General features: G+C 37.5%; 1 protein-coding gene across 1 annotated transcript; it reads left to right on the top strand.

Annotated features, from left to right (window-relative positions):
• The first annotated feature begins 327 nt into the window (after positions 1-327).
• On the top strand, positions 328-3,183 carry LOC140815616 (uncharacterized). The gene is made up of 2 exons (XM_073174692.1): positions 328-2,108; positions 2,241-3,183. The coding sequence occupies exons 1-2, from the start codon at positions 328-330 to the stop codon at positions 3,181-3,183; spliced, it is 2,724 nt and encodes a 907-aa protein (XP_073030793.1).
• Positions 3,184-12,842: the final 9,659 nt, after the last annotated feature.

Below are 12,842 nucleotides of genomic sequence, written 5' to 3'. Positions count from 1 at the left end.
AGGATGCCATCATTATGGCATTGGAGCCGGAAGTAGAACCGGTAGAAGAACAGATGGAAGATGAAGTACTAGGAGATGGCGAGATTTTAGATGATTGAGTATTTAGTGTCGTGAATATTTGTAATAAGGATTGATAATCCATTTCCTTTCTTTTACTTCTTATCATTGCACTTCTGAAAACTTTGATTTGTATTGCTTTTCCTTTTCATTGGAATCAATAAAAAGTTTATTTGATATATTCCTTGATTGATTTCATATTTGAGATAATCTTCAATATTTTTGTACATAATTATTCAAACCTCTTAGAAATTCTCATGCGTGTACGAAATGGCAGAGAGACCCCATCGTAGCAACCGCAACCCGCGATATGCCAATCGCAACAATGATTGCAACAACAATAACAACGAAGATACACCACCACCAGCGAGAGTTGGCCTTAGCAGAGAAGATTTAATGGCCATAGCAACAATTGTGGCAACAACCCTCCAAGGAATGAGCCATTTAAATACCAACACTAATCAGCCGCCACCACCTCCGCCACCGAATGGAATCAAACACCATTATGAATCTCTTCGGAGGAATCGAGTCCCAACGTTTGACAGCAACCCTGACCCAGAAGTTGGTCAAGGCTGGCTCAAGAATATTGAGACACAACTCCAATTGCTTGAAGTGCCAAATGAACTAAAAGTGACTGTGGTGACACCATTCCTAGAAGAAAAGGCTGCCAAATGGTGGGAAACAATCTCAGCAAATATGACAGAAGTCGGAGCAATCACATGGAAAAGATTTCGAGAAGCATTCTTGAAACAATACTATCCAGCAGAGTTGAGATTAAAATTGTTGAGTGAATTTGAGAATTTTACTCAAACCCCGGATATGTCTGTTGTGGAGTACATTTCTAAATTCAACTCCCTTGGAACCTATGCTCCTGCCATCATGGCAGATGATATCCTGAAGATGCATCGTTTCAAACGTGGTCTGAACAGCCGTATCCAATCAGCTCTGGCAGTTTACCAACCCACAGGTTTTGATGATTTAATGGGAGCAGCCATTAGAGCTGAGACTGATATCAAGCGCCGAGAAGATGAAAATAAAAATAAACGAGCTCTTACTGGACAATCTTTTCAAGGTAAACAACCAGTTAAAAGGTCAAACCAATTGAGTGGACCATTCAAGGGAACTCATTCCAATTCAACTACGACATTCTCAAGCATAAAACCGTGTCCATTATGCAACTACCGACACATTGGAGAATGTCGAAGGAACACTGGTGCTTGCTTCAATTGTGGGAAGATGGGACACCGAATTGCTAATTGTCCTGAACCATTAAAGAAAATGACATGGTCAGACACTAATGCTACCCCCAACAAACCAAAGGAGAATATGACCAATGCTCGTATGTTTGCCATAACTCAAGAAGAGGCAGATGATGCAAACGATGTCGTGGCAGGTACCATTATAATCAATAAAATTTCAGCTTATGTGTTGTTTGACTGTGGTGCCACTCATTCATTTATTTCTAAGAGATTCACTAAGAAGTTAGGGCTTATACCAGAGATATTTGTTGAACCTTTTAGAATTACTACTCCCACCAGTAAAACAATTGAAACACATAAGATACATCGGAACTGCATAGTATATATCAATGAACACACATTCAACGCTGAATTGATTCAAGTCAACATGGTGGAGTTCGACGTTATTCTGGGAATGGATTGGTTATCCAAGAATCATGCAATAGTAGATTGTCGGTGTAAGATTATCAAACTCCGAACTCCAAGCCAAAAAGAAATCACATACCATGGCAAGGCTAAGAAACGTAAATCCCTCCTTTCTGCATCTCAAACCTGGAAAGCCATGAAGTCCGGAGAAATAGTCTATCTAGCAATGGTAAATGAAGTAAAAGAAGGAGTCGAGCTCAAGATAGAAGATATTCCAGTGGTACAAGAATTTTCGGATGTCTTTCCAGAAGAGTTACCTGGAATAGTCCCGGACCGTGAGATAGAATTCGAGATTAACTTGGTACCAGGTGCTACACCAATTTCGAAGGCACCCTATCGAATGGCTCCAGTAGAACTCAATGAGCTAAAAGAACAACTCCAAGAGTTGTTAGACAAGAAACAAATCAGACCAAGTGTCTTTCCTTGGGGAGCTCCAGTCTTATTTGTAAAGAAAAAAGATGGAAGTATGAGATTGTGTATCGATTATAGAGAACTCAACAAGATCACAATCAAAAACAGATATCCTCTTCCAAGGATAGATGATCTTTTCGATCAACTCAAAGGAGCCACAGTATTTTCCAAGCTTGATTTGAGGACAGGATATCATCAACTGAAGGTCAAACCAGAAGACGTTCCAAAGACGGCTTTCAGAACAAGATATGGTCATTATGAGTTTACGGTAATGCCATTTGGATTGGCAAATGATCCAGCAGCTTTCATGGATCTCATGAACAGAGTATTCAAGCCATTTCTCGACAAATTTATGGTGGTATTTATCGATGACATTCTCGTATATTCCCCAAGTGAAGAGGATCACAAAGAACATCTTCAACTAACTCTTCAGATGTTAAGAGAAAAAGAGTTATACGCGAAATTCAAGAAATGCGAATTCTGGCTAAAAAGTGTGACTTTCTTAGGCCATAACATTTCAAAAGAAGGAGTATCTGTGGACCCTAAAAAGGTGGAAACAATCACTGACTGGCCGAGACCTAAGACAGTAACTGAAATTCGAAGTTTTCTGGGATTGGCAGGTAACTATCGAAAATTTGTTGAAGGTTTCTCTTCAATAGCTATGCCTCTTACAAAACTCACACAAAAGAACTCAAAATTTAACTGGAGTGAGGAGTGTGAAAAGAGCTTCCAAACGCTCAAGGAAAAGCTTGCATCTACACCAGTACTGGTTCTACCCACTGAGGACAAAAGCTTTACCATTTACAGTGACGCATCAAAAGAGGGTTTAGGATGCGTACTCATGCAAGAAGGAAGAGTAATCGCATATGCATCAAGACAATTGAAGCCGTACGACAAAAATTATCCTACTCACGACCTCGAACTAGCTGCGGTAGTTTTTGCCTTAAAAATTTGGAGGCATTATCTTTATGGCGCCAAATGCGAGATCTTCACAGATCATCAAAGTCTCAAGTATTTGTTCACACAGAAAGAATTTGTTAGGATCGATTAAGGGGGTAATCGTTGAGCTACAATAGCTCGGTTCTTGAAATATTGAACACCGATGAATTAAATCGAGTTTGGTTAAAAACCAAGCGGAAGATACTCGAAATAATCCTTCGTAGAAAACGATTAAATCTTTTATAAACCATTTAAGATATATGCAAGTTGAATGAGTAAAAAGATTTTCAGTTGAAGTATTTTATCAAACACTTGGTATGCAATATTTTGATATTTGAAGAAGACATAAAATGCTTCAACAATGCATCTTTAAAACTAATGGAAATGATAAGTAAATGCAATAAACAAATAGACACGAATTTGTTTATGGATGTTCGGAGATTTCAAACACTCCTACGTCACCCCTTCTTCCCCTTGGGAAGGATTCACTAGAAGACTTTGATTCATACAACTCTTTGTACAAACCCGATCCGGAAGGGCAGCACCCAACTAGAACTCCTAGCACTCAAGATTGTAGGCAGCACCTCACAATCAGCATATTGTTTAATGTCTCATATGCAAAGACTACATACACAAGTTTTACGTCTTTGTGCAAGACTCACTCAACTAAACTTGTAAACTCAACTCTCTCATATATGTGTGAGTGATTGTGTGTGTGTGAGGAATTTATCTTTTACAGTGCACATCTCAAATGTATCCTCACACAAGGGCTTGTGCTCTCAACTAGCTGATTTCTTCATGCTAACTGTCCATGCTTTGAATCCCCTTCCAAAGCTATTGTTTGATCTTCAATATGTTGTATTTATAAGACCCAACATTGATATATACGTTATACACAAGAATATGACCGTTTGGAAAGTTTCTGTGCTGTTTCGGGAATTGCAACGGTCAAATTCAGCAATTTTCCCGACTGGTCAACTCTGGTCAACTCAACTGATCGTTCAGTTCAACTGGTCAGCAGGTCAGCAGCTGGTTCAGTTCAGCAGGTCAGCAGCTGGTTCAGTTCAGCAGGTCTGGTTCAGTTGAGTTTCAACTGGTTTGCTGAAATCAGCCTAACTGATTTCAGTTGGTGCAGAACAAGTAGCTTCATCGTCATTTATCAGCATCGTAAGCTTCGATTCAGACTTTGACTTATAAGAATGATTTGTAGATCTCTGTCTTATCTTTCCAACACATACTGAATCGCTTCGTTTCGATAACCGAGCTGAGAGATATGACCAAAATACCACAGCTGCTCAAAGCCAACTGATTGCTGTTTTCGTGCAATCAGTTCGTCACTTCAGCGATCAGTTAGCCCTTGATAACATCCGATTTTGCCCAACTGACGTGAAATACGATTTGTTCCAAATTGAGTTTTCTAATCACTCCAATTCGCGGATTGTCATTTGGATCATCCAGTTGAGAGATATCTTCAAAACACCGAAGCTCGCCAGAAATTTAGTTTGTGCAAAATTCAGTTTCAGCTTGCTTCTTGTGTTTGCAACTTCACACTTGAGTAAATATGTTAGAAACACAATAACAAGTTTTGTTAACATCAAAATCAAGATTGCGAACTTGAAAAGTTCCAACAATCTCCCCCTTTTTGATGATCACAAAACTTGGATAAACAATCAACTCAACTAACATATTTCTCCCCCTTTTTGTGTGAATCAAAAAGTCATATTTTCAAAACATTTTAAACAAAATTTTCTCCCCCCTCAATATTTAAAAATAATAACTCCATTAAAATCTTAATGAAGTCTCCCCCTATATTTTTTAAATTTTGAAAAATGTAAAAGAAGAGAGATAACTCACCAATTTTCTTCATGGCTCATTTTCTGCTGCAGCACATATGCTTTGCCTTCAATGAATAAACTGTATTTTCTGGAGCATAACTAGGATGAAAATTTTATACCGCTGCGAACCTCTACAAGTCTCGTTTACAACGCAAAAAACGGTTCGTCATTTGGACACTCGAGCAAGGAGATATGTCATTTTCCCACGGTCGCTACAAGCTGTGCGAAAATTCAGTTTTGCATATATATGTGTAAAAAATCTGAAATTTCGAATTTTAAACATCAAAATCAGTTTCAATGCTCTTTCAAGAACAACCCGCTCTGATACCACTTGTTAGGATCGATTAAGGGGGTAATCGTTGAGCTACAATAGCTCGGTTCTTGAAATATTGAACACCGATGAATTAAATCGAGTTTGGTTAAAAACCAAGCGGAAGATACTCGAAATAATCCTTCGTAGAAAACGATTAAATCTTTTATAAACCATTTAAGATATATGCAAGTTGAATGAGTAAAAAGATTTTCAGTTGAAGCATTTTATCAAACATTTGGTATGCAATATTTTGATATTTGAAGAAGACATAAAATGCTTCAACAATGCATCTTTAAAACTAATGGAAATGATAAGTAAATGCAATAAACAAATAGACACGAATTTGTTTATGGATGTTCGGAGATTTCAAACACTCCTACGTCACCCCTTCTTCCCCTTGGGAAGGATTCACTAGAAGACTTTGATTCATACAACTCTTTGTACAAACCCGATCCGGAAGGGCAGCACCCAACTAGAACTCCTAGCACTCAAGATTGTAGGCAGCACCTCACAATCAGCATATTGTTTAATGTCTCATATGCAAAGACTACATACACAAGTTTTACGTCTTTGTGCAAGACTCACTCAACTAAACTTGTAAACTCAACTCTCTCATATATGTGTAAGTGATTGTGTGTGTGTGAGGAATTTATCTTTTACAGTGCACATCTCAAATGTATCCTCACACAAGGGCTTGTGCTCTCAACTAGCTGATTTCTTCATGCTAACTGCCCATGCTTTGAATCCCCTTCCAAAGCTATTGTTTGATCTTCAATATGTTGTATTTATAAGCCCCAACATTGATATATACGTTAGACACAAGAATATGACCGTTTGGAAAGTTTCTGTGCTGTTTCGGGAATTGCAACGGTCAAATTCAGCAATTTTCCCGACTGGTCAACTCTGGTCAACTCAACTGATCGTTCAGTTCAACTGGTCAGCAGGTCAGCAGCTGGTTCAGTTCAGCAGGTCAGCAGCTGGTTCAGTTCAGCAGGTCTGGTTCAGTTGAGTTTCAACTGGTTTGCTGAAATAAGCCTAACTGATTTCAGTTGGTGCAGAACCAGTAGCTTCATCGTCATTTATCAGTATCGTAAGCTTCGATTCAGACTTTGACTTATGAGAATGATTTGTAGATCTTTGTCTTATCTTTTCAACGCATACTGAATCGCTTCGTTTCGATAACCGAGCTGAGATATATGACCAAAATACCACAGCTGCTCAAAGCCAACTGATTGTTGTTTTCGTGCAATCAGTTCGTCACTTCAGCGATCCGTTAGCCCTTGATAACATCCGATTTTTCCCAACTGACGTGAAATACGATTTGTTCCAAATTGAGTTTTCTAATCACTCCAATTCGCGGATTGTCATTTGGATCATCCAATTGAGAGATATCTTCAAAACACCGAAGCTCGCCAGAAATTTAGTTTGTGCAAAATTCAGTTTCAGCTTGCTTCTTGTGTTTGCAAATTCACACTTGAGTAAATATGTTAGAAACACAATAACAAGTTTTGTTAACATCAAAATCAAGATTGCGAACTTGAAAAGTTCCAACAGAATTAAACATGAGGCAGAGAAGATGGATTGAATTGTTAAAAGATTATGATTTAACAATAAGCTATCACCCGGGCAAGGCAAATAAGGTAGCTGATGCTTTAAGTAGGAAAAACATGGGTAAAGTGATCCTAGCTTCACTTTCTGCACAACCATGCCTTCAAGAAACAATCAAGTTAAGACAGAATCAAGATCCTACTTTGACAAAACTTAAATAACAAGTCAAAGAAAAGAAGTCACAAGATCTTCATATAGACGAGAAGGGAGTTCTGTGGATGAAAGGACGATTGTGTGTGCCAAATATCGAGAATCTTCGACAGGAAGTAATGTCTGAAGCACATAAATCAAAATTTTCGGTCCACCCCAGCAGTACAAAAATGTACAGAGATTTAAAGAAAAATCTGGTGGAACAGAATGAAGAAGGATGTAGCAGAATACATCTCTAGATGCCAGGTCTGTCAACAAGTTAAAGCTGAACATCAACGGCCTGGAGGACTTCTTCAACCATTGGAAATTCCAGAATGGAAATGAGAACATATTTCCATGGATTTTGTAGTAGGTTTACCAAAGTCTAGGCAAAGTCATAATGGAATATGGGTAATTGTGGATAGACTCACAAAATCTGCACATTTTCTACCTGTCTGCATGAATTATAATCTGGAAAAATTGGCTACCATATACATGGACAATATTGTGCGATTACATGGAGTTCCGGCAAGCATTCTGTCTGATAGAGATCCAAGATTTGTATCTCGGTTCTGGAAAAATTTTCAACAAGCTATGGTGACTAAGGTTACTCTCAGTACAGCTTATCACCCTTAAACTGATGGCCAAACAGAGAGAACAATACAAACCCTTGAAGATATGCTACGAGCATGTGCTTTAGAATTCAGGGGTAATTGGAGTGAACATCTACCTTTAATTGAGTTCGCTTACAATAACAGTTATCATAGCAGTATTGGAATGGCTCCATACGAAGCTCTGTACGGCCGAAAATGTCGATCACCTCTATACTGGGATGAGGTAGGAGAGAAATCCATAACTGGACCTGAACTTGTCCAAGAAACCGTGGACAAAGTAACAATCATTAAAGAAAGACTCAAAATTGCTCAAGATCGACAGAAAAGTTGGGCCGATCTAAAGAGGAGACCAGTGGAGTTCACAGTTGGAGAAAAAGCTTATGTAAAAGTTTCTCCCATGAAAGGAGTTGTTCGATTCAATAAAGCTGGGAAATTACATCCTCGATACATAGGACCTTTTGAAATTTTAGAAAGAATCGGAACATTGGCATACAGACTAGGATTGCCACCAGATATGTCAAGAATTCATCATGTATTTCATGTTTCACAATTGAGGAAATACATCCCAGATCCAAGTCATGTTCTTGAAACTGGACCGCTCCTGATGGAAAATAATCTGAATGAAAAACTAAGATATGAAGAAGTTCCAATTCGAATTTTGGACACCAAAGAACAAGTATTAAGGCGACGCAACATTTCCAATGTTAAGATACAGTGGTCTAATCATACCGAAAGAGAAGCTACTTGGGAACTAAAATAGAAGATGTTCGAGCAATATCTCTATCTGTTCGAAAATCTAGAAAACTCAAGTTTCAGGGACGAAACTTCCAATAAGGAGGGAGGAATGTAAGAATATGATTTATTATTATTAATTATTAGTATTAGTATTATATTTTTTAGGTATTATAAAGTGCAAAACATTGAAAAACATGAAGTGCAAAACATTGACAAAACATGAGTGCAAAACATTGAAAATCAAATGTGCCAAAATTGACTAAAATAAATAAAATATATTAAAGTATGCATCAAATTGTGGAAATTATTTTCAAATCTTGCCTATAAATAGATGTATTGAGTTTAAGGGAAATCACACCAAAACCTCTCCATCTAGAGCAAGCTTGAAGTTTGAAACCATCAACCTTTCTTGAAGTGAAATTTAGGAGCAATAATTATGTTATACTTCTGGAAATTCGTTCCATCACTCCCGGCCGCAGAATCCGATCTACAACGTTCATAATACACTTTCAGATGTTCTAAACATCATATCCAAATTTCAGCCTCATCCAACGGTTCAATTTCTGGGAAACGTATCTGCAAGAATACTGCTCGGAATTCAAGCGAATTTAGCAATCTTACGGATTTTCGGACGTTAACTTCCAGCTTGTTTCTTCCATAATTTAGGAGCACCTTTCTGTAAGTGGGCTTATGTTTTAAAGTATTTAAGTATGTTTTCGAAAATTCGATCGACATGATATATTTCTTCGATTTGATATATGAATATTTCCTTTCGATAAATTGTTAAGCATGTTTAAATCAATTTCAAGTGCATGTTCCTTTCATTTCAAAATTTTGTTGTCTTCGTTTCATGTTATATTCTAATATATATTCTTAAACACCAAATTGGTGTATTCTAAGAATTATGTTTAAAGGCACTGTTATGATTCAAGTTAGAAATGGTAAAAAGGAAAATTTTCCTAAAACATGATAAGATATGACAAGTTTATGGCCCTGATGCGGTGGGTAATAATAACCGATATATGGCCTCACCCCTTAGAGGAATTACATATAGGGGACTGATCAGTAACACCATGGATAATAAGATGAAATAACAGTGCAATACGAATAATATATGATATGTCTATATGCATATGATAAGTTTGCTCATTGTTAATATCATTTCTTGATTTTGTGACATAAAATTCATTTAACATTTACATAAATATATATAAGTTATGTCGTATCTATCGTTTTATCTATTTATTGTTCTGACGGTTGTTGAGACACGGAAAATTTCGAATTGTTAAGATCTATATATGTATATCCTTGTGTTATTGTGATCGATCGGCCCCCACTTGCTGAGTATTTCACAAAATACTCACCCTTACACCTCTCACTCCCAGATAAGAATGAAAAACAAGTTGAAGAAGAAGAGCAAATGCATTTCTGGGGATGGTAACAAGGTTTCAGTTGATCAAGACATACTTTGGAATTTGACTCTCTTTTATTTTTACGTTGTTCGCTTCCGCAATCGTTTGTTAAGTTGATTACGTTGTAAAGACAATGTATGTTTTATGAAAAAGACTGGTTTGGTTGTACACTGTACTACGAGGCTTGTTGATTTACGATTGAATAATTTTAAAACAACGCCGGATGTCAACTCACCCCGGTATCGGGACGTGACGTCTTATTCATTCTTTTCTCATCATTCATACCATATTATGTGTGGATATGTATCTTTGCATGAAAAATCTGAAAGTCTCATCGTATTTTCGTTTTTTAAGGGTTTATACATGGAAAAACATGATTTTTCTTGCATGGCTTGATGTTTCTTGTTGGTTTGAAATGGGATGCCAGGTTAGGGACGATATGGGCATGATTTAGGGGCTGTTTAGGAGTCCTAGATGGGGTTGTTTAAGGTTGGAAGGAGGTGAGGGGAAGGAGCGTTCGGTTGTGCCTCTTAAGGGGTCTAGGGCTCGTTTTGTTTGGAAAAGAAAAGTGGGTTGTGCAGGGGCTGTCCAAGCGAAGGGTTGGGCTTGTGAGGGTCCTAGCCACGAGGGCATCATGGTCCACGCACGGCTGGAGGTTCGAGGATGGGTATGCGCACGACTAGGGCTCAATCTAGCCTTGCGCGTGTGTGTTTGGGTCGCACCATGCACGTTTTCGTGCCAAAAAGTGCATGGTGCATTAGGGCTAGTCCAGCAGCAGGTAAGGGTTCAATCTTGGTCCTAGGAAGGCTGGTCAGGGTCTGGTCTGGTCGGTTAGGGGCTAGGATCGAAGGAACTCATGGATGGTTAGGGCTAGGGTTTAGTTACAAAGTGCATAAATTTCAGTATGGTTCTTGGTGGATCTTAAGGGTCCTAAATGGCTTGAATTGGGTTGAAAAGGGGTGGGTTAGGTGTTAGTAAGCTATGGTGAAGGTTTGGTAAAGTTTGGTTAAGTTTCGGGATAGTTCGGGTTAAAATCGAGACTTCTGTTCAAGTTTTAAAACGAATTATGAATTTGGTCAAAGGGCTTAAGTTTACATCTAAGAATGTTTATGAGAATATTTTAAGGTGTTATGGTAAGTTTGTATGTATTCGTGTCGAAGTTTTAAGGTCTAGGGGTCAAATGGGAAAACTAGGGTTTCAGATAGATCTTCCATTTTGTAAAAATAGATCCTTTGAAATACTATAGCTAAAAACAACAATTTTTCTGGCCAAAATTGGACAAAAATCACAAAAAAATTATGTTAACGGAAAAAACCCATCTTTGATATTTAGGTGACTAAAATGGCAATAAGATATATAAATATATATATATATATATATATATATATATATATATATATATATATATATATATACATGTATAAGAATTTATTTTCGAGTTATAATAAATTAGAAAATATTAAATAATACATGGTATTGAAATTCCAAGCTAATAAATACATGAAATTCAAAATTCAGTACATATCATGTACTAATTTCGAAATAAGGCAGGATATCAGTAAAATTTGGAAGGAAATATTACATACAAGGTAGATTTTCTCAACAAGGAAGCATATCAATATTTATGGAATGATTATCTCGAATTATGGAAGGAACATCTCCAAATTTTGAAAATAGTATCAATTGAATTATGGTAAGATTTTAATCTCACCCCTGTAAATAGGAGAAGCTCTCATTCAAATTTCACACATTAATTTTCGAGTTTTTGCTTCAAAATTTCGAAATTTCTCTCCAAAATTCTGCACGAGTTATCAAAGTTCTGTCCAAGTTCAAAAATTTGTTTCTCTCGCTTGAGGGCTTGGAATCCGATCTCCACCGTTCAGAAAATTATTCCATATGTTTCGCATAACATATCCAAATTTCAACAAAATCCAATGGTTAGTTTTTCGTTCATAGCCTTTGAAAGAAAACTGCTCAGATTTTAGGCGGAAATTGAGCATACCTACGGTTTTTCTGTATGAACATGCCTAAACGACTTCCAAACCCGATCTCCACCATTCATAATTTACTTAACGTACTTGTGAACGTACTGTAAAATTTTGAGTCCGATCCAACGGTGCAGTAAGGCGCAGTGAATTTTACAAGACGGCTGATTTTTCGGTAGATGTGTTGTTGCGTTTTCGAAGCATAATTCTTCTATGGTTTCCAAGTTCTTCACGTTTACTTCCAGTCTAAGGTAAGTGGGCTTGTTTTAAAGATTAAATTTCGTTATGCATGTTTCTTTGGTTTTTGAAAATACGATCGAGTATACATTCTTCTTCTACTCCTTTCTTGTGTTTGTCATATGGTTTTTAGCACTGTGAGGAGTCGACTGTATATGGGTGGGAATCCCAACCATGACATACCCTTACGCGGTGGGGGATAAAATCGCTATACGGCCTCGCCCCTTAGAGGAGTAAAAATTAGGGACTGATATCAGTAAACCATAGAAAGTAGACGAATCCCAGTGCTGGTAAATGTTATGCATGTGATATGAATGATGTTATGCAAGTACAAGTCATGTGATTTTCGAAGTTATGCATGTTGTTATATTGTGCTCGAACCGCCCCCACTTGCTGAGTATTTCCCAAAATACTCACCCCTTACTCTACCCTCCCCAGATAAATCAGAAAAGAAAATCGAGGAAGATGAACAAGACCAGTTTTGGGGCTGATAATACGATGATTCAAGAAGTTTATTTTAGTTTTGGCTTTGTAAGTTGTAAACGCTTCCGCATATTGTTATCATTTTAAGAGTCTACGTTGTAAAGACAATCTTTTGATTGATTATGAGTAATAAACTAGTTTTTGGTTTATATTGTACTACGAGGCTTGTTGTTTTCAATTGTGTGGTTGTAAAACAACGCTGGTGTCGATTAACCCCGGTCTCGGGGCATGACATTTAAGTGGTATCAGAGCCGTCAGGTTCATAATCCAGTTGGGAAAAAATTCGGTCAGATTTTATCAAATCGACGATGCAGTCCCCTCCGAAACGACCAACGAGTAATATTACAACTTTGTCGTGAGGCGTGGTCCGAAAACAAGAAATTCATTTGTATAGACCTTCGAAATCGCGTTTTTGCTATT

This window comes from Primulina eburnea, chromosome 15 (genome assembly GCF_022965805.1).
Source record: "Primulina eburnea isolate SZY01 chromosome 15, ASM2296580v1, whole genome shotgun sequence".
Taxonomy (NCBI): domain Eukaryota; kingdom Viridiplantae; phylum Streptophyta; class Magnoliopsida; order Lamiales; family Gesneriaceae; genus Primulina; species Primulina eburnea.
The sequence above is the reverse complement of the archived record's forward strand: the minus strand, read 5'-3'. Positions and strand labels throughout refer to the sequence as shown.